This window comes from Theropithecus gelada, chromosome 17 (assembly GCF_003255815.1).
Source record: "Theropithecus gelada isolate Dixy chromosome 17, Tgel_1.0, whole genome shotgun sequence".
Taxonomy (NCBI): Eukaryota; Metazoa; Chordata; class Mammalia; order Primates; family Cercopithecidae; genus Theropithecus; species Theropithecus gelada.
In genome coordinates, this window is record NC_037685.1 from 73,652,562 (window position 1) to 73,675,636 (window position 23,075).

The following is a 23,075-nucleotide window of genomic DNA, read 5'->3' on the forward strand; positions in this document are numbered from 1 at the left end:
AAGAGGATCCCAAGCAAAGAGGTCCTATCCCTACTAAGAAGTCTGTGGCTTCACGGAGATGGAATGAGAAAAAGTCTGTATTTGTTTGCTAGGGCTGCTGTAACAAAGTACCAGGGACCGGGTGGCTTAAACAACAGAAACTTATGTTCTCACAGTCTTGGAGACCACAAGTCTAAAGTCAAGGTATTGACAGAGTTGGCTTATCCTTAAAGCCATGGGGGAATGATCTGTTCCAGGGGCTCCTCTTGACTTGTGAATGGCTGTCATTTCCCTGTGTCATCACACTGTCTTCCCTCTGTATGTGGCTGTATTCAGATTTTCTCTTTGTATCAGGACAGTCATCAGATTAGATCCCAACCTAATTACCTCATTTTAACTTAAATACTTCTCTAATGGCCCTGTCTCCAAATATGTCACATTCTGGGGTACTGAGGGCTAGGACTTCAACACAGGAGGGTTTTTTTGTGGGGGCTAGGGGGAAGAGGTGCAAAATTCAGCCCATTGACAAAGCCCATTTATTTCAGACTATTGTAAACTCTGACGTAGGACTATCTCCTAATCTTTAGTGCCTATAGGTCTGAGGTCTTCAATCCTTTTCACCAGTAGGACAGCAGTGGTAAAACTCAGCCAGCAAACATTGCATGCAAGACTTCGCTCTTACAGCAAGTACTGAATGAACCATGGACTCAATGCCAGCCTAGTTGGACCTGCTGTCCTTCTAAATGGAGCAATTGCAGAAAAAGCAAAATTCTATGGTGAATCCAAACAGTCTGAAACCATGAAGCTGGGTAGTCTGGCTATGTGGTGGAGCCCATTCATTGTGGTGTGTCCTGATCATGTTTATTTGTCTAAACTCTTCTTGGTGTTGCCAAACTGCCCTCCTTGGACATTAAATAACAGAAAAGTGAGAAGCCATGCAGTTGTAGTCATCTGTGACTGTAGGTCTAAGGTGAGGAGGCCCAGCCAGACTAATAGGAAGATCTGGGACACAGGGAGCCATGCTGTGTCTCACTGGGATGGGGCCCTACAAGCCCCAGGTTCCATGGGGCACAGTTTTGGTATGACTGGTGGGGTCCCTAGGGCCAACGGCCATCTCCTTTATCATCAGCCAAAAGTTGTGCAGGTTAAACTGATGGATTGGGGGAGGGGAATGGTGATGAGGAGAGGGAAACACTCTCGAGTCCTTTCCTAAATGCCTTTTTCTGCCCCAGACTGTGGTAAAATAGAGCAGAGACCAGCTGGCCAGCCTTGTTTGTTTAAGTTGTTGACTAATCTCTGAGTTCATGTGCTGAGCTGGTTCATGAAGTTCTTGAACTTTTATTATCCTTGGACTTCTGACACAATGAGAATGAAATAAGAAACTGCTACTATATTTAAAAGCAGCCTATAAGATTGAGTGAATTAAATGTTTGACTTTGCATCCAAAGATTCAAGGAATTAAAAAAAGTTGTATAATATTCACTGAGAGTTACTCTGAGCCAGGCACTTATTTGAAATATAATGCTTTAAATGGAAAATGCTCATAAGCAAAAGTAAATAAGAGATTCTAAAAAGTGGATATAGATCTGAGCTCTCCATTGTGGCAGCCACATTTCAGGTGTCCATAGCCACACATGGCTAATGGCTGCCATATTGGACAGTACAGATAGAGAACATTCTCATCATTGCAGAATGTTCTAGTGAATACAGATAATGAACAATAAATATGGACTCATATAGAATATTTTTTATTTCAAAACATTTTGCAAACTGCAGTTTATGACACCTGGAAGGGCCAGTTAAGACTGCTAGTTTATATGTCAGGACTGGAAATAACCTTAAAGATTACTGAGATTAGCTACCCACCCAATGATTAATCCACTCTACAACTTCCCCACCAAGCCTCTGTCCATGTTGGGCTTGTAAATTCCAACAATAGACATTTACCTTCAAAGGCAGTAGATTTTATCTGAACTTTTGTAGTCCAAGATGGTTAGTATAATACAGTACATGGTTCTTAGAAATGCTAATTTTTCTTTGAAAATATTAAGAAATTTTATATTCTTATAAATGCCTTTAGAGATGAGTCATACAATTTCCATAAACATTGTGTATAGAAAGGGTAAATGTCAAATGTAGGTGTAAATGTCCAAAATAAAATGAGGTTATGCAGTCTGCCCACTTGTCCTGTGGTGTCCTTAAGTATGTTAATAATAATAACATAAAAGAGTTTAGGCATATTAACATGCTAACAGATGACTTACTATGAACAAGGATCTTATGTATTTCTCAATAATTTTTTTCTCAAAAAAAATTTACAATCGAAAAATAAGTAAATGTTCTAGATAAAAGATTAATCTTACCTTTTATAACACACATCTTGAGAGAATTATAACCAATCACAGTAGAAATACTTAAATATTATCTTTCTTTTTTTTCTTTTCTTTTCCTTTCTTTCTTTCTTTTTCTTTTTTTTTTTTTTTTTTTTGAGACGGTGTCTTGCTCTGTCACCCAGGCTAGACTGCAGTGGCACATCTCGGCTCACTGCAACCTCTGCCTCCTGGGTTCATGTGATTCTCCTGCCTCAGCCTCCCGAGTAGCTGGGATTACAGGCATATACCACCACACTGGGCCACTTTTTGTATTTTTAATACAGACAGGATTTCACCATGTTAGCAAGGCTGGTCTCAAACTCCTGACCTCAAGTGATCCACCTACCTCGGCCTCTCAAAGTGCTGAGATTACAGGCATGAGCTACCATGCCCGACTGTATTTTCATAGAATGCCTCTACTTGAGTAAACAGGGTATGCTGATGTACTCCAACTTTTCCTCAAGGTCTTGCCATGGTCGGCACCATGGGCCTGAATGGGACCATCGCCCTGCTGAGGGGCCCCTGCTGGGCGAGCCTGCAGCTGTCCTATTGTGTGCTTCTTGTTTCCTGTGGGATTCTTCTGGCTCCTCCCCAGCTTTCACCTATCATTTCTAACAGCCAGTGGCTGTCCTTTACTATAGGGGATGTCTAGCCTGTGCTTCGATTTTTCTCTCTTTGCATATACACTGGATTTATTTTCAAAAATAAGAGTCAGAATGATTACTCAAGATTCATTATGCTGCCACTAAGGAAAGTGCACGGACTTTGTGACAGTGCTTTTCCTCGGTGCCTTTCCTCCTACTTACGGGGCTGACTGATGTTGATGGAAATCTGACGGGCTGAATAATGATGCTGTGTAGTAGTCATTGTAACAACAACAACAAAATCATAATAGTAAAAAGAAGAATGGTGAGAACAACAACATGCATATATTAAGCACTGTTCTAAGGATCTGGTATAGGTTGATTCATATTATACTTAACCCCATAAGTACTGAATCAGACCATTGCACCACTTAAGTGTACCAGCAGTGGGACCCTGTAACCACTCGCATTGAGTGTTTTGTCTTTCAAATGATGAAACTAAGGCACAGAAATATCAACCAGCCAGTAAGTGGCAGATCCTGGAATGAATCACAGGACATGTGGACTCAGAGTCCTTCTTTTTAGCCACTTTGGTTTAGGATAGATTTCTAAAGCTTTCATTCTGTAATGGAGCATAAATATATTCATGTGCAAGACAATCACTTATTTCTATTCTGTTATTTTGCAGGGGGTGACTTTGGTAAAACCTGTGTACAGTTTCATGAGAGGGAGCTTGTTATAACAGAGAGATACGTAAGATCTCCACTCAGACAGAGCTGATATGACATTGGTCCAGGCATTCAATCCTTCTTAACAAAGCTCCATCTGGATATCTCAGTTTTTACTCTTTTTCTTCTGCCTTTCCTAGAAGGCTGGCAGTACCTTGTTTGCATGTGATACATGTGTATTGTTGTGATGATGTCTGCCCCAGTGGGTATGTCTGATATGTGTTTGTTCAGAAACATCTTACCGTATCCATGTTTGCATCTGTATTACTGCTTCGATATTTTCAGATTCAGGAGGATCCACTGTATTCAACAACACTAATAAAGAGCCTACTACGTGCAGGCATTTTGCTAGGTGATGAGAGTACAAATGATGAATAATACAGATTCTGTATCTTCAAGGCTTTTATAATCTACTAGAGAAGACACTCATATAGTTAAAGTCACTGTAATGAGGAAAGTGATAGGATAAGGTGAATGATAGGCCGGACGCAGTGGCTCACATCTATAATTCCAGCAATTTGGGAGGTCAAGTTGGGCAGATTGCTTGAGGCCAGGAGTTCAAGACCAGCCTGGCCAACATGCTGAAACTCCGTCTCTACTAAAAATACAAAAATTAGCCAGGCATGGTGGCACACGCCTGTAGTCTCAGCTACTCGTGAGGCTGAGGCACAAGAATTGCTTGAGCCTGGAAGGTGGATGTTGAAGTGAGCCAAGATTGTACCACTGCATTCCAGCCTGGGTAATGTCTCAAAAAGGTAAAATAAAACAAATAAAAAATAAAGGTGAGTGAGGAGCAAGAGAGGAAGGTCTCTCAGAAAATTCTGGGAATTTGGGAACAGCAGGAAGGAGATATCCTCTGGGCTGAGGTTTGAAGGTTGAAGAGGGTTGTCAATGAAACAAACAGAAGCAGGAAAGGCCTCACCAGCATCTCAGATACTATGAGTGTGAAGTGGAGCTTGGCTAACCTGCTCTTCCTCCAGACAGTTTCATTTCAGCAAGTGGCACCAATTCAGTTGCCAAAGACAGAAACCTGTGTGGCATCTTTGACTCCTTCCTCTTCCTCACCTTGCCATGGCCAGTCAGTCACCAAACTCGATGGACTCCACTTGGGAGGACTCCACTCCTAAGTGCCTCTGAGACCCATTGCCTCTCTCCACCCCTTCTGCCACCACCGTGCTCAGTCCTGGCCTGGATGTGGCCCGTGGTCTAGTGACCGGCTCTCTGAGTCCAGACTTGCTCTGCCCGTCTCTTTCTACCACCCTCCCACAAACCTATTCTCCACATTGCAGTCAAAGCACATTCTAAATTACACAACAGACATGTCACTTTCCTGCGAAAAAAAACTTTCAATGACTCTCCATTGCTCCCGAATAAAATTCAAATTTTTATTGTGAGTGACAAAAGCTTTATGACTCAATCCCTGCTTGTTTTCTAGTCTCATTTTTCACTATTCTTCCTTCCACTCTGATCAAGCTACACGAAACTTCTTTCAGTTCCTTGAATACATCCTGTTTTGCTTCTTGGCTTTTATATGTGTGTCTTCCCACTTTGCTTGGATAACTGACTCATCCCACAAGCCTCATCTTAAATATGGCTTCCTCCAAAAAGTCTTTTCTGGACTCCCAAGTCTAGGTTAAGAACTTCTCTTATGTGCTCCCAGGACACATTTTACTTACTAATTACACTTTATGGTGAGCGCCTGTTTGCTTGTGGATCAGCATGTTAAAATGGAAACTAAATCCTAGGTGGCAAAAACTCCCATATTTCAAAGAAAGATACTTGTAGAGAAGGAATCTGGAAACCAAGTTAAGGATATACATAATTGAGGTTGAAGTAATCAAGCCATAGTTTGTTTAGAGAATCTGTGAGAGGGGCTTTGAGACAAGCAGTTGGAGAGGTTGATATTTGTTGTGAAGTTTCAGGTAACAAAGAGCCTGGGATTTGTCTCACATCTAAGAAGACTGAAAGCAAATGGTGTGGCTGAGGCTGCCTCTCTGGTGGCAGAGCTAAGACCAAGCTGCACCCAGTGAAAACAAACTGTGTTTTCGCTGACAACAAGGCAGAATGTGTACCAGGGATATGACGTGGGCAACCAGGAAGGGGATAGTCTGAGGATCATTTTTAAAGGGACCCCATCCAAGAAGGTTTCTAGCCAGAAGCAGGCTGTAGCCAGAAAAAAAGAATGAGAGGTACTATTAGTTGCAGAAATTGAGGAGAGAATTGTAAACAGTCAGCTAGGGAGAGGGAGTTTCAGTCAGATGTTTCCAGTGGGAAAATCGTTAAGAAAACACGAAAGAGTCCCATGAATGAAAGAATTCACTCTGAACATTTTACCAAGCTCAGAGAGCACCAACCCAGCTTATAACTTTACTAGTCAAATAAGACCCCTCCAGCTCCATCCTACCCACAGCAGGCTCCCCCTTCCCATAGTAAAGTTTCCAGACTGAAAGTTCTGAATTGAGGGAGGGAAGAAGATTTGACTTGAAATTGAATCAAAGCTTTTATTATTAACTTGGACCTCTTCTTTTAATTTTTGAAATGAGTGTGTTCTCAGGACTAAAAGTGACCAGAGGACTTTTTATTATTTAAGTAAGAACAAAGAAATTAGGCTGGATGTGGTGGCTCACCAGCACTTTAGGAGACTGAGATGGGTGGATTACTTTAGGTCAAGAGTTCGAGACCAGCCTTGCCAACACAGTAAAACCTTGTCTCTACTAAAAATACAAATACAAAAATTAGCCGGGTGTGGTGGTGGACACCTGTCAGACCAGCTACTTGGGTGACTGAAGCTTGAACCCAGGAAGCAGAGGTTGCAGTGAGCTGAGATCGTCGTGAGCTGAGATCGTGCCACTGTACTCCAGCCTGGGCAACAGAGCAAAAACTCCGTCTCAAAAAAAAAAAAAAAAAAGAACAAAGAAATGATGAAACCTACCTGAGATTTCCAGCCAGAAGGAAAAAATATGGACTACTTGTTGGTTTTAAGGTTTTTTTCTTTGTCTTTGGGTTTTAGCAGTTTGATTATGGTGTAGCTAGGTGTAGATTTCTTTGTACATACCCACTTTGTGATTTTCTGACATTTTAAGTCAATGAGTTAATGTCTTTAATCAGTTTGGAAAGTTCTAACCACAATATACTTCTATGTTCCTTCTGTTGCATTTTTTTCCTGACCTTCTGGAACTCCAGTTACACATATGTTAGATCATTTCATAATGTCCTACGTATTTCTCATGTTTTCTTCTGTTTAACTTTCTAATTATTTTTCCTCTATTTTAGAAGTTTTCTATTGAATTGGCTTTGAATTCACTATTTTTTTTTTGTTATCCAGTCTGTTATTGAGTCTAGTTAATTCTTAATTTTAGATATTTTATTTTTTTGTTCTAGAATATCCACATGCTTATTTTTAAAAACATACCATTTCTTTGTTGCAATTCTCTATCTCTTCATCCATTTTGTTTACCTTTGCCTCTGTTTTCTTCACTGTATGTATAAGAATTATTAAAAATTATTGTAGTCTGGGTGCAGTGGCTCACACCTGTAATCCCAGCACTTTGGGAGGCCGAGGCAGGCTGACCACCTAAGGTCAGGAGTTCGAGACCAGCCTGACCAATAATGGAGAAACCTCGTCTCTACTAAAAATACAAAATAGCCGGGCACGGTGGCATATGCCTACAATCCCACGTACTCGGGAGGCTGAGGCAGGAGAATTGCTTGAACTCGGAAGGTGAAGGTTGTGGTAAGCCGAGATGGCACCATTGCACTTCAACCTAAGCAACAAGAGTGAAACTTCGTTTCAAAAACAACTATATATATATTGCCTACTATTTCCAATATTTGGGTCATCTGTTGGTCTGTTTTTAATTGGATATGTTTTCCCTCTTCATTATGAACCATGCATTTCAGCTTCTTGTCATGTCATGTGATTTTGAAAATTGTATACCAAGCATTGTATATAAAAGAACTAATATAGATATTATTTTGCAGCTAAGGTGAGGACTTCAATCGAATCAGAAACTGAGCTGGGTTGTAGCTTTAAGTAGTTTCAGTGCAACTGTTGTTTCAAATATCTTGAAGGATATTTTTTTTGTGTTCTTATTTTGTTCCCTTTTTCTGGCAAGTTTCTCTCATACACTGGAAGATCTCTCTCTACCTTCCCAGCCCAGTTCCCCAGCCACTTTGCCCGGTACTCAACAAAAAGTCTGTAGGAGAAGACGACCAGTAATTGGAGAAAATAGTTGGGCATTTGTAGATTTTAATCTGTAACATTAGCTCCAGTAAAATCTCCCTGCCTACAGCAAACTCAACACTACACCTATCTGTGTTTATGCTTGACATATGTTCCCAGGGAGGAAAGGGACCGTTAATCTTTCTTACCTAGAAAAGAATGTTCACGTGAAATTCTGTCCCTTTAGAATTTTTTTTTTTTGCATTATCAGCTCATTGATAACTTTAAATATATATATACACACACACACACACACATACTAAAGAAAATATATATATTTTTTCTGTAGTGTATCTGGGTGGCTTTGTCTAGTTGTTACTGTTACGGTAATGCCACGGTCTGCTGAGATCTTCCATGTAATAAATAAAGCAGTTTACTGAATGGTTTTAAACTAAACTCTCACTGAAGGGAGGAAATAATATGCTTTATTTTCTCTTTGCATCTATTAGGTTCTATTCTTTCAATGTTTCTACAACATTTGCCTTAGAGTGTGAGCTTTGTAGGCATGACAATTATCTATTTTATTCAGCATTATATCTCATGCCTACCAGAGTACCAGCCTCATAGTTGGTATGCAGTACATGTTTGTTGAATGACTAAATTATTAGCATGAACAGAGAAATAGAGGTTTGAAATGAATAGTATGACATACAAGAAAACTACAAGTTATTCTTTATGTTTTAAAACTAGAAATTTAAGTGCAAGGCAGTGATGAATGTTAAGGCTAAAGACAGAGGTGGGAAAAAAATTAAGGAAGAGTTTGTAAAGAGCCTGGACTTTATCTTAAGTGTTGGTAGGCTGCTGAGTGGTTTCAAGAGGGGAAGTTATACATACAGTTGTTCATGAAAAATAGATCAATCTGGAAGATGGGTTTAAGTGAGAGGAGACTGCTGGAAGGATGAAAGGGAAGCCATTTTAGTACTTAGGCAGGAAATGATGAGAGGCTGGTTTACAGACAAGAAGAAGGGAACAAGCACTCTGGGAATATGGCAGCATAGGCTTATTCCTTGACACCCTCCCACTCCCATCTCAATAACACAGAGAGTATGTAGGGATGCGAAGTCTACCTGAGGCTTTAGGACCTAAGGAGACAGTATAGGAACAGAAGAGCACAGGCCAACTTCTGGACAAAATTATTTACAACAATGAGCAGACCTAAGTATTAGTAGATTTGGGGAAGTCTGAAAAGAGAATCAATCCCATAGCTTATTGAGAGACTATAATCACTTGGCCAGGTGATCCCTATGCATCCCGAGAGACATATGGAATCTACTTGAAATTTCCAGCCCTGAGAGAGCCCCAGTCCTTCTTAAGCTGCCATCCTGGTGAGGAAGCACCTTCCTTACCCCTCACTTCATGGATGTCTACCATTGCCTAAGACCCTTCTAATAATCTGACATACCAGAAGCAATGGAGACCGACACCATTGGACATTGGTAGGAAAAGAAAGGTCAGGTATCACCCAAAGGGTCTCGGGAGCTTGCAAGAGGGACTTGAATCAAATAAACTCAGCAGCTTGTTGACCGAGAAGGTTTGGTAAAGAAACAGGTGAATTTATAAATGATTGTAAGGAGAATTATTGAGGAGGTACAAAAAGCTATTGTGAAAGACCAATTGAAAAGAAAAAAGGATTTCTTGAAATAAAATTTAATTTTGGACTTTAAAATCCAACAGATTGCCTGAATAATGGAACAGAAACTGCTGAAAAATTGAACATAGATCTAGATCAAATGAAGGAACATACTCAGGATGAAAATGTAAACAAAGACCAGGCACGGCGGCTCATGCCTGGAATCTCAGCACTTTGTGAGGCTGAGGTAAGCAGATACTTGAGGTAAGGAGTTCAAGACCAGCTTGGGCAACAGAGCGAAACTCCATCTCTACTAAAAATACAAAAATTAGCCAGGCATGGTGGTACATGCCTGTAATCCCAGCTACTCAGGTGGCTGAGGCAGGAGAATTGCTTGAACCCGGGAGGCAGATGGTACAGTGAGCCGAGATCACGCCACTGCACTCCAGCCTGGGTGACAGAAAAGACTCCGTCTCAAAAATAAATAAATAAATACATAAATAAAATGAAACAGCACGTTAAACAATGTATTATGGAAGACCTAATATGGTAAAAATAAGGGTTTCAAAGAAGAAATTATTAAAAAATTATTTTCTGAGGAAAACTCAGACAGATTCTGGAAACATTTAGGAAATGAATACAATAAGACCCTTTGATATTATTTAATTATGTTTTCAGAAACAGCGACAATCTCTCTAATTAATTTTTGTATTTCCCAAAAGTTTATTTAAAAGCTGTAATACTTTAGATTAATTTTATTTTAGGAATAAGTCTGAGATAATATTAATGAATTAAAAACCTATCATACAGAGTTGCTTTCTAGTAAGTAGGAGATAAAATTACTCTAAATATTTCTAGCATTGTGCATAGAAGAGATAAACAGTTATGGACAGGTTTACTTCCTTCATACATGACCAAGATTTTTTTCCTCCCCCACCTCCCATCCAGTTTTCCGTGATGTCTGATAATTTACCATTAAAAATGCACTCCTTTAGGGGTGAGAGCTAAAAATAAAATCCTAAGCCTCCAACCAACCGAATAGGCCCTGTTTGGCCAAGGGGACCTCAGAGAAACCTTAAAATAATAATAATAAAAAGACGCACCTGAGTTCCCAACCATGATGGGATGGTAGGTTAGATGCCTCATTATATTCCCTTCCTTTTGCTGTTTTGACACAACAGTTGACAGCATTAATGTTAAAACAGAGATCATAAGAGTGACAGAATAGACTGTTTATGGCAATAAGATACCAAATTGTAAACAAGACCTATGGCCATGCCAGGCAAGGGTTAAGTCACACGCTTTGCACTTAACGAATAAACTGTGTTCTAATTCCCACAGGGTTTCTTCTCCCTCTTTCTCCAGCAGCTAAACAACACTGGCTTTGAGATCAATGATGTTGAAGCAGTTACAGCTCCCCAGCATCAGACACTGAATAACTGAGCCCCGACCTGTTACACAAGCCACAGTGACAGCTTTGATTGGACAAGAGACTGATTTCTGTAATTTTCTCCTGATAAGAGACCACCAACCATGGACTGGTTCTGGCTGGTTAAAAGGATGCGCATGTTCTCACTCATAGGTGGGAACTGAACAATGAGATCACTTGGACTCAGGAAGGGGAACATCACACACCGGGGCCTATCATGGGGAGGGGGGAGGGGGGAGGGATTGCATTGGGAGTTATACCTGATGTAAATGACGAGTTGATGGGTGCAGTAGACCAACATGGCACAAGTATACATATGTAACAAACCTGCACGTTATGCACATGTACCCTACAACTTAAAGTATAATAATAATAAATAAATTTAAAAAAAAAAAAAAGATGCACATTTGAGCACCTTCCTGTCCCTTCTTCAACTAATTGTATACATTTAAATGTTAAATCTCCATCCCAATGGAACTTGGGACGCAGGTAACATGCATGTTTGCCTATCATGCATGCTCACGCCCTTTCATGAATATTCATAGCTCTTCCTATGTCCTGTTGACTATGTATACTTTGCCAACCCCTTCAGCTTAAATTCCTGTGTTACTCTTCCCTCTGTTGAAGGGCTTGCTTTAGGTTTTTTCCAGTGACAGGCTGCCCTTCCTGCCTCCAAGTTGTAATTCCATTCTTAGGAAATAAAACTCACCTTTCTAAATTTATAAATTGTGTGATTTAAGGTAACAAGGGTAAGGTAGTATATTTCCAGAAGACTGCCAATATAAAATTTTAATTCAATTGCCCATGGACACAGTCAATGTTAATTTGTTATCACTTATTAGTTAATTTGTTAGCTGAAGGGAATGTAATAAGACCAAGTTGCTTGTAAAGGGTAATGGGTAAGCTGGATTAGATTATTAGGGAGGCCAGTCCTATGTGAGAGGTTTCACTGGGTTTTCAGTGGGCAGCCTATGAGCCCAGACCTGAAATCAGAAGAGGCGGGAACAGAGAGAAAAGGAAGAAGAGTGATCAAAGGACAGATGGTAAGTACCAAAGACAAAGCCCACCAGTTTCATAAAGTTGCTCAGGCTGACCCCATTTCCAGGGTAAGATATTTTCACATACTTATTACTTATGATTATATACATTTTAAAAATTGTTATTAGCATGAGGGGCTGCATATATATTTTGTAATACCCACACTTATAAATTAGTTGTAACTGGCTTCAGATTTAGCAAGTATATTATACAGGGTCCTGGCAGGAAATAGGTGGCAAATCCAAAGGATTTAACTGAAAAGATTTTAATTTGAAGAGTTGCGGTCAGGGTTAAGCACATTAACAAGGGATGGTAAGGAACCCAGGGGCCAGCAAAAGTGGGATGGCTTTCCCACACTGCAGTAGGTTCATTAATGCCCTCCGCCACCAAGGAATCCATATCCTAAGTCCCAGACTCTCTGAATATGTTACCTTACATCGCAAAATGGACTTTGCATATGTAATCAAGTTAAGGATCTGGAGATGCAGAGATGATCCTGGATAGTCTGGGAGGGCCCAATGTAATCACAAGGGTTCTTAATATAAGAGGAAGATATTAACCAGGCGCGGTGGCTCACGCCTGTAATCCCAGCACTTTGTGAGGCTGAGGTGGGTGGATTGTGAGGTCAGGAGATGGAGACCATCCTGGCTAACACAGTGAAACCCTGTCTCTACTAAAAATACAAAAAATTAGGCGGGCCTGGTGGCGGGCACCTGTAATCCCAGCTACTCGGGAGGCTGAGGCAGGAGAACGGTGTGAACCCCAGAGGCGGAGCTTGCAGTGAGCCGAGATCTTGCCACTGCACTCCGGCCTGGGCGACAGAGCGAGACTGTGTCTCAAAAAAATAAAAATTAAAAAAAAAAAAAGAGGGAGACATTAGAGTCAGAGAGAAGTTGTGAGGACAGAATCAGAGATCAGAGACTGGAGTAATGAGGTTTGGAGATGAAGGAACCAAGGAATTTAGGTGACCTCTAGAAGCTGGATCCTCTCTGGAGTTCAGCAAAGTGAAAAGTGTGTCATAATGATAACGAATGACTTCCTTTTTCATTTTCGTTCCTACAGTGAAGTTTTCTAGAGGCTGCATGATGTGCAGTATTGTAGCAGAGTGAGTGCAGGACTGAATGTGACTCTATCAGGCCAATAGCAGAGATGTGAAAAAATGTAAAACAGTGGCACATTTCTCCCTACTTATTTTTTGAAAATCTGTTTTTTTAAATAAAATAATTTTATAAAAGTATTATGAATCATTTATAAAATTATATTAACATTATGTTAACATGCTAATATGGTAAAATTTTCTGCTTGGATTTTGATTACACCGAATATTTATAAATATAACTCACACAAATAAAAGCTCTTTGTTGTTCTCAATAATTTTGAAGAATGTAAAAAGTTTGAAAATTGCTGACCTAGCAAATGACTGATCATGAACAGCTAGTATTTGTACCTGCCCAGCAGTGCGGCAATTCCTCATCCTTCTCATAGCTGCACTTTAATTTTCCTTTGACAAATATCTCTGCCTCCTCTCAGTCCATGACATGAGGTTCACATGGGGTTAACTTAATTCCCTGGCTCAAGGGAAAGGCACTTAATTCAGACTTGTATCCAGCCATTCCTGAAGCTAGACTTAGCCCTAGTTTTCAATAACATGAACCAATCCATTTTCACATGAGTCCAAAAGAATTCTATGTTAATACACTAAGGTACTAGGAAATAGAGTTTGAGAAATGTTGATCTAAATATTGTGTTATTTATAGTGGAGTATTGACATAAACTTTGAATCTTTAATTATGTTCTGGGGTCTTGGCATCTCTTAATACCTATTAGCTTACAAGGCTTTCACTTAACTATTTTATTTAACTATTTTGTTCACATGAACTATTTTATAATTTTGATAAAGAATTGATTAATATATTGTTAAATATATTAATGAATGTATGATAAATAAGACAGACATGCAATTGGGAAGACATGTTAATAATACAGTCACTCTCAGCTTAGGATAGCTTCTGGCCACTTTCTCTCTGGGTGGTGGTTACTCTGGGAGTAGTTCAAATCATTATCTTTGCCTAAGAGCTTTCTCTGACTCCCCACATTTGCATTGTACTTGCAAAGTCCAAGTACAATGAGAGTCTTATAATAATACTAGGGTCTAAAGACCTAATTGTATACATTTAAATGTTAAATCTAACATTTTTAATCTCCAGTCTAAAGACCCTAGTATCATTGTAAGATTCTCATTGGACTTGCACTTTGCCTTCAAAGTACTAATCACGGTTTTGTTAGTGATTTGTGTGATGATTTGTTGAATCTTTTTTTTTTTCCCACTAGGGTGTAAGCCCCATGTTCTATCTTGATCACCACGTTTCTAGGATCCAGCCCAGTGCTGGCATATAGGGGTTCTCTGACATATCTGTAGAATAAAATGAAGAAATGCGTGAGTGACATGACAGGAGAATTTAAGGGTGCCATGGGAGCATAAAACAGAGGGAGCCACCTGGGTTAGGAGACCTGAGAAAGACTTCTAGAGAAGCAACATTTGAGCTGAGTAAGGAAAGACAAGTGGGAGAGTCCTCCAGGTGTAGGAGTTGGAGAGAGGAGTACTCCAGTTAAGGGTAAGCATTTGAAGCTGATATAGAAAAGGAGTCTTGAGCCAGCTTGTGAAGGAACATTAGATGGTTTTATTTTTATCTTTTTTTTTTTTTTAATTTTTGAGACAGAATCTTGCTCTGTCTCCCAGGCTGGAGTGCAGTGGCATGATCGTGGATCACTGCAGCTTTGACCTCCTAGGCTCAAGCGATCCACCTATCTCAGCCTACTGAGTAACTGGGACCACAGATGTGCACCAAAATGCCTGGCTAATTTGTTCATTTTTTGTAAAGATAGGGTCTCCCTGTGTTCCCCAGGCTATTCTCAAACTCCTGGGCTCCAGTGATCCTATGCCTCGGCCACCCAAAGCATTGGGATTATAGAAGTGAGCCACTGCGCCTGGCCTATTGACGGTTTCTAATTTCCAGAGTTTCGACTTTATACCAACAACTCTTAGAAGCCATTAAAGAATTGCAGGTATGGAAATGACATATACTTTTTTTTTTTTTTAGAAGAAAATCCTGATCAGTATGCACAGAATTCTTCAGAAGGCAAGTGTGATTCATTCAGATAGGATGTAGTGTGGCTTAGACTGGGAGACTGGCAGAGGCTTTGAAGATTCTTTTGCTCAAATTTTATTCGGCAAGTATTTACTGTGCACCTACTATAGCAGGCAACAACATTTTAGGAAATGGTGAATGTTATAGAGGTGAAAAATACAGCAGGAGTCCTTGAACATATGGAGTTTACCTATTAATTGGAGAGTGAATGTTGACAAAGGAATAAGTAAATACATGGGCAAGAAAAATACATTACCTGTGAAAGAGCAGCAGGTAGACTGACAGTGGAGTATCTAATACAGTTTATGGAAGCCAGAATATAGTAGGATGACAGTTTTGGAGTGCTAGTAGAAATGTCATATGAAGAACTCTGTAGGAATGTAACATATGGTCCCATATATGAAGCTCCTGGGTCAAGCACACCTGAACATGATTTGAGGGACTTTCTTGTAACCTGAGGATCAAGATGTCAAGGAATTAAAAAGATTTATAAAACATTGCATAAAAACCCATTAAAAAGAATGGAAGACACTATAGTAAAGTCATTGTGGGTTTAGCTGTTATAACACATTTTTAAAATCTTTGATCCCAATAAATATTTATAAGAAAGAAGAAATATGGAATTATTTCCTGAGTCAAGGAGGGAGGAGAGAATGAGGAAAAAGAGGAGGAGGAGGAGGAGAAGAAGAAGACAATAAACCTACTTCCCAAAGTTAACAAACAAAAAATAGGAAGAGGCCAAAGACTACAAGTAGTAGAAGATTAACATCAAGTGTTTGTATGTTTGAGTTCGAAAATTTTTTGTCCCTTCTCCACCAAGCTAGATACACATATAAATGCTAAAGGCATTTTTGAATTTGAATAGATCATTTTCTTTGTATGGGTGCCTTTAAAAAAAATCCAACCTGGTCACTCTTCCTTAACATTTACTGAGGTCTAAGTGTTCAATTTAGAACACATGCTTTAATAACTCGGAGACCTGTCATTTGTCACAAATCTTGCCTAGAGAAGTACTCATTAGCGAATTAGGCAGAAAGAGGATGCAAAATAAAAAGGCATAGTAGTCCCTTGATATCCATGGAAGACTGGTTCCAGGACACCACCAAATCCCTACCCGCAAATACCAAAATCCATGGATGTTCAAGTTTCTTAACATATCATGGCATAGTGTTTGCTTTTAACCTACAGACATCCTCCCATATACTTGAAATTATCTCTAGATTATTTATAATACTTAATACAATGTAAATGCTATGTAACTAGTTGTGAATCATTTAGGAAATGATCACAAGAAAAAAAGTCTACACGTTTAGTCCAGACACAGCCATCCTTTTTTTTTTTCCAAATATTTTTGATCCATGGCTCACTGAACCCACAGATGTGGAACCCATGGATACTGTGGGATGACAGTATTAATTAAAAAGTGGAAACATCCTAAGTTTCATGGGTGTTTAAATTGGTCAGCAACCTCCTTCTGAAGTCTCAGAATTTTGTGAGCAATGTTAATATTTTTGTTTTCTCACTAAGGGCCACAGTTCTGAATAGAGGTTTTTAAAAAGCCCTAGCAAGGTTTCTTTAGCAATGAAACTAACATTTAACTATATTATCAGCTTCGTGTTACATCTCTTTCCCTGGGTGAGCCCTCCTCGGATTCTTGCTTCTGGCTACACACCCCTTTACCCTTTTCTGTGCACCGTTTTCACCTTTATAAAGTCAGAGTTGGTGTCTATAGGCTCTCTACTGCCACATTCAAGACCTGCCTCACTCAGTATCACGTTCAAGATGCAGAAATAGGGATATGGGAAGGGGATTCTGGAATTTTCGAAGTCTTCGAAAATACTTTGAGAAACTTTATTTGGAAGCACTTTGGGGGGCGAGGTTGGACAGGAAGGGTCTTCAGAGACCATCAAATTCAACTTTCTAAATCCTAGGGAGGAAACCGAGACTCCAGGATGTGAACTGCAGGAGAAATGTCTGAGGTGCAATCCTTATCCTTTAGCAAAGGTCTCCTCTGCGTCTTCCTTAGGCCATCTCTTGGACCTCCAGAAAGACAGCTGAGAATGGCAGGCGGAGTCTGGAACCACTGGAGTCGCCCCCAGCCTCCTCCTCGGAGGGCCCCCACGAAGGAGGCCCTTCAGTGACAGTGATTGAGAGAGAGGGAGGGCGAAAGGAAGGAAGGGGAGCCAGAGGTGGGAGTGGAAGAGGCAGCCTCGCCTGGGGCTGATTGGCTCCCGAGGCCAGCGCTCTCCAAGCGGTTTATAAGAGTTGGGGCTGCCGGGCGCCCTGCCCGCTTGCCCGCGCGCCCCAGGAGCCAAAGCCGGGCTCCAAGTCGGCGCCCCACGTCGAGGCTCCGCCGCAGCCTCCGGAGTTGGCCGCAGACAAGAAGGGGAGGGAGCAGGAGAGGGAGGAGAACGCCGGAGCCAGAGGGCCGAGCGCCATGCGCCGCGCCAGCAGAGACTACACCAAGTACCTGCGTGGCTCGGAGGAGATGGGCGGCGGCCCCGGAGCCCCGCACGAGGGCCCCCTGCACGCCCCGCCGCCGCCTGCGCCTCATCAGCCCCCCGCCGCCTCCCGCTCCATGTTCGTGGCCCTCCTTGGGCTGGGGCTGGGCCAGGTCGTCTGCAGCGTCGCCCTGTTCCTCTACTTCAGAGCGCAGGTGAGTGGCCACATTCCCATGGGCGCGCGGCCGGGAGCGCCCTTCTCGTTCCCCTGCACTTGAAAACTGAGTCCGGCCGCGGGGCTGGGCTCCCCAGAGCTTGCATATTCAGGAGGGGGAAAGTGACTCTGAGAGAGGGAGTGTCGAGTTTGGGGACAACTTGGCGCGGGGCTGTCGGGCGCACTCTGCTCTCTCTGGGCGCACTCTGCTCTCTCTCCGCGCACGCACCCCAGCTCCGCGGTGCGCCGAGAGCAGGCTCCCCTGGCCAGACGATGGGTTTGAATCTCACCCCGTCCCCAGGCTGGGAAACAGCACTGGCCTCTCACCTCTTCTGGTAGTGATTGCATGCTTTTTCTCCCTGTCATTTCTCACTTGAAGTTAAGAATCAACCTCTGTTCATGTAGGAAAAAAATTGAGCGCCTTCACTTGGGCATCTACCTTTCTCTTCCCACCCACCACCCGGCGGATTTCGGTGCCTGCGCCTGGCTGCTCTGCAGGTGTGCTGGGGCCCCAGGGCTGGAGGGCTGCGCAGAGCGGGAGGTCGCGGTGCTCGTGCCCAGGTCGCCCAGTGGGTGGGCAGAATGACACGGCGCGACCAGAGAGGCGCGGGCTCGGCATGGGGGCTCTGCGGCTGTGGCGCTGTCCTGTGGGGGTGAAGGAAGAAGGACAGCCCCACGTGCCTGTCAGGGAGGTGGGCGGAGGAAGGAAGCGAGGTGTGTGTGATGGCACGGTGTTACTACAGTCTAGCAAATAACCAACCTTCGAAAAGATGAAGAGGTTTTTTGCACGACGGCTAGGAACTGCAGGGAGATAGTAGGAAGGAAGGGGTAAATTTGTAATATTATGCTTTCTGGTGGTTTATGCTCTTGTGTTTTCTTGGAAATTGCAGTGCAGTTGGTTGGATTCATTCAAATATTCTTGTCTGGTGCTGTGAACTCTTTCTCAGAGGAAGTGGGGGGCTGACTGTGCATTTTTTTTTTATGGGAAAAGAAAGTTGGGTTTGGACTACATTCGTTTTCAGATTTAAAGGTGATTACTAAACCAAACGGGATGCATCAAAACATGGCATTGCTTGGATTGTATGGTTTTTTGACATGTGCCAATGTCTCGAACTCCATTACTTTTAATCATAGGCTTTTTGTTAAGAATTCATTATCCGCTAGTTCGCATTTTCTAGAACTAGTGTGATTATCTACTAAAAGTAGAAATGCAATGAGCCACACTTAAGAAAATCTGCATTAAATATAATCTACCCATTGAGAGTTTTTTTCTAAAAAGACAACTTTTGAGTGATTTACTTGCAACACAGATAACACAAATCTATGTGAAAGTGACTAAACGTCTTTCTTTCATTGGAGTGTGTTGCAATAAGAATGGTTTACCCATTTTCCCATCCAGCCTTTTGTTAATAATCATCCCATTTAGTGCTTGTGCATGGAGTGCCAGCGTTGTGCATGGCACCATCACATGCCATGGAATGAGTTAAGAATCATTTATTCAACACACAGTGTCCACTTACTATGGGCATGGAGCCGAGGGGCCTAATAAAACCATTAAAATTCTTAGTCAAACAAAAGAGCAACATTCAGAAAAGGGATCAAAGAGGCAGTAGTTCTCCACTGTCTATCTTTTCTAACACCTTAGGGATATGGCATTTTCATTGCCATAACAGTGAAGAGTGTCCAATGTTGAAAGAGCAGTCGGAAATGAAGGAGTTCTAGGAACCATGAACAGCTTGACTTGGCAGGAGCTGTGGAAATCGGTGGCATGGCTATGTAGGAAAGAGTGACCTGCTGGGCTCTTGTTGGAGTTGTTCAGCTTTTCCCTAGGAATTCTCGGTGGTCCCTGCGGGCTGAGAAGTCGGGGCTTTCAGTGATCTCCCATCATCATTTAGCAGTCTTGATGCTGTATGGATAAATAGTGAAACACTCAGAACTCTTTTTCAAAGTAAACATGTGAGTTAGTAAGTCTAGCCAGAAAATATTCCTTTGGAGAAGTTAATATCATCAGACTTCTGGGTACGGTTTTCTTAAATACCATGAAGATTCGGTTCCTTTGACTTGTGCAAAATAATTTAGCCATTACTCCGAACCCAATTTTGTACTGCATTTTAAAAAGGTCATCTCCTTCAGTAAAGAAAAAATATTAGGAACAATGTGTTCATATGAATATACCGCTAGATCTGGATGCATTTTACTGGCTGTTGTGTCTACAATTGTTACCCAAAGGAGTCCTAATCATTTTGAGATACATTCTGAAATAGTTACAGATAAAACTGCTATGGTGTCTGGAATTTGTTTCAAAATAATTTCTGGTTGCTTACAGATGAAAAAAGATTTGCCATACATTGGTAATAGCTGAAGCGCTGATGGGTGCATTGGGGTTCACTCTGTAATTCTTTCCCGTTTTATATGTGTTAGATACCTTCTTTCAAAGTCCTAGCTAAGAGAATAGTCTCCATATGACCTGCCGCTGATTTAACATTTTCACTTATGTCGGCTCTTTTGGATTGGAACTTGGTACCAAATAAATCATAGTAGTTTTATGATTCCCACTAAAGTTGTGAATCAACTATTTGGGGTTTCTAAATGCATTTGAATGAGAACAAAGTATCTAGTAACATGTTTGTAGTTTACAGTTAAAAATGAGGAATTAGTTTTATTGTTTTTGTTTAAAGGTGGAGAAAAGAAGGTATACAAATCCTCAAGGAAAAGCAGTTTGAGTTTTTAAATGCATTTAGAAGAATGCCCAGAATAGTGTAAAAATTACAGTGGCTATTTAAAAAGTTTTGTTTTCTTAAATGTGTGAATAGATAAAATTGAATCAGCCTCCTAAATGTTTGCAGATTGCGTGTGCCTCGATGTTAAAAAATATATATCTACTTGATCCAGTGTAGCTTGGCTTTTCCCCCACCACCCTGCCAAAGAGAAAATAGTGTGTGGCTTCTGCTATATATTTACCACATAGTATTCATACTTTGGTTTACAAAGAAAAAAAAAACCCTTTCAAAAAGTTGCGCTGTGTGTGTGTGTGTGTGTGTGTGTGTGTCTTTAACATCCGTATAACCATATTCAAAGCTTAGGGTTTAGCTATAAAGATAAGCTTTTCAGAAAACTCAAGATCTTGTGCTCTTTTAACTTCTTCCCTCGATCCCCCAATATGCACAAACCAACCTCCCTAGTTGTTTGTTAGCTAGGACAGCAGTCACTACTGAAAATCTGATGTAGAGGTGTGCACTGCCTGTTTGAAAACACAGATAACGAAGTAGCACAAACGTCAAGCATCCTGCCTCATTTAACCCTACAAATGATTAAGTTTCAAGGAAGTTAAAAGAAAATGAGGCAGTTTATTTCATAGGCACCACGTTATCTGACAAATGCATTTTAACAGTCCATTTTAAGTAAGATATTCAAGATTCACTTCATGTTTTTAGACATGTCTAAGTACAATGAATTCATTTGCTACTCAGTTTACTGTGACTTTTGGTTGAATTTCTGTGTTCCTCAATGATGTGTAAGTTCCATAAAGACAGGGACTGCTTGCTTTGCACACCACCTTTTTTTTTTTTTTTTTTTTTGAGATGGAGTCTTGCTCTGTCACCCAGGCTGGAGTGCTGTGGCTGGATCTCAGCTCACTGCAAGCTCTGCCTCCCGGGTTTACGCCATTCTCCTGCCTCAGCCTCCCAAGTAGCTGGGACTACAGGTGCCCGCCACCTCGCCCGGCTAGTTTTTTGTATTTTTTTAGTAGAGACAGGGTTTCACTGTGTTTGCCAGGATGGTCTCGATCTCCTGACCTCATGATCCGCCCGTCTCGGCCTCCCAAAGTGCTGGGATTACAGGCTTGAGCCACCGCGCCCGGCCTACCACCTTATTCGTAGCATCTAGCCCAGTGCCTTGTATGTCTAATTTACTGCAAAGTCTTTTCTAATAATTTGCAACACTGCAGATATGTCTGTTTCTGATTGTAATATGCAGATTATCAGATTAGTAGTTAAAAGAGTATACTTTTTCAATCATGCAGTCCTCCAACCAGACTAATGTGTGCCAATAGATAAGTTGTTGGGTAGGTGATACATTCGTTCAGTCAGTTTGTGGGCATTTGCTGAGGGTCCAGCATCCGTCTGGCTCCCTCCCTGCTCTGCAGTTCCTTCAGCTTAGAGACCCTCATTTACCTGTGTGTGTGGCTGGCCTTGCACCCTAAACCTCTCCTCCTCCCTCTTCTCCTAGTATCCATTTTCAGGAAAGGAGCGCTGCAAGGGCACTGGAATGAGAAAGACATGTGGTTGTGGGTTAAAAATAAATTTCTAATGTGTGATCCTTGAATAAACAAAATAAATGAGTATATTAAAAGCAATTATGCCATGCATTCTTGGTTTCTTTTGGGAAAAAACAATGGATGGGGTTTTATACATATTTTAGCTCTAATGCTGCCTTCCAAAACAGTGGTTCTCAATTGCACATTTGAAGTATTTGGGAAGAGGTTCAATGATTGGACCCTACCCTTAGGGATGTTGATGAAATTGGCCAGTGAGGGTTGGGGTAGGAGTGAGATGGGATCTGGATGTGGGCATTTTTTTTAATAGAAAGGGGACAAAATCTTTGCATTGTACTTATTTGCGTCAAATCAGTAACCATGATTAACTGTTGGAGTATCTTTGTACTAATTAATGTCACTTGTGAAACAATTTTAAAATTGGTATCCAGGGAACTTTGGAATTGTTTTAATAGTAGAAAATCTATATTTTAAAGCATGACTTCTTAAACTGTAATGTGTGTAAGAATCACCTGGGATCTAGTTAAAATGCATATTCCCAGGCAGTATGCCAGGGTGAAGCCTGAAATTCTACATTTCTAGCAAGCCCTCAGTGAGCCCACGATGCTACTGAATGGACTACCCTGAGTATCAAGAATATAGGGGCCAGGTGCAGTGGCTTATGCCTGTAATCCCAGCACTTTGGGAGGCCAAGGAGGGAGGATTGCTTAAGCCTAGGAGTTCAAGACAAGCCTGGGCAACATAGCAAGACCCCATCTCTACCAAGAAAAAAAAAAAGAAAGAAAGAAATTAGCCAATTAGCCAAGCATGGTGGCCTGCACCTGTAGTCGCAGCTACTTGGAAGCCTGAGGAAGGAGGATTGCTTGAGCCCACGGATTTCAAGGCTGAAGTGAGCTATGATTATGCCACTGCACTCCAGCCTGGGTGGGGGTGACAGAGCAAGACCCTGTCTCCAAAAAAAAGAAAAGAAAAAGAGAAAGAAAAAGAATAAAGGGGACTGCTGCTTCTGTTAGACAGCTCTTAGCTTGTTGGCAGGACTCCAGATTAACCAAGTTTAGGGTCCCCACGCATTTCCC

General features: G+C 41.4%; 1 protein-coding gene across 2 annotated transcripts in view; it reads left to right on the plus strand.

Annotated features, from left to right (window-relative positions):
* The first annotated feature begins 5,624 nt into the window (after positions 1–5,624).
* Positions 5,625–23,075, plus strand: part of TNFSF11 (TNF superfamily member 11) — a 46,458-nt gene continuing 29,007 nt past the window's right edge. The window contains exons 1-3 of one of the 2 annotated variants that reach the window (XM_025364576.1): positions 5,625–5,852; positions 9,560–9,702; positions 14,829–14,988. Coding sequence is in view for 1 of the 2 variants with exons in the window: in XM_025364575.1 (XP_025220360.1) it covers positions 17,509–17,727 (219 nt within the window). In the remaining variant the exon portion in view is untranslated. Of the gene's footprint in view, positions 5,853–9,559; positions 9,703–14,828; positions 14,989–17,363; positions 17,728–23,075 lie in introns of those variants that run through there. The other variant, XM_025364575.1, reaches the window with a different exon arrangement.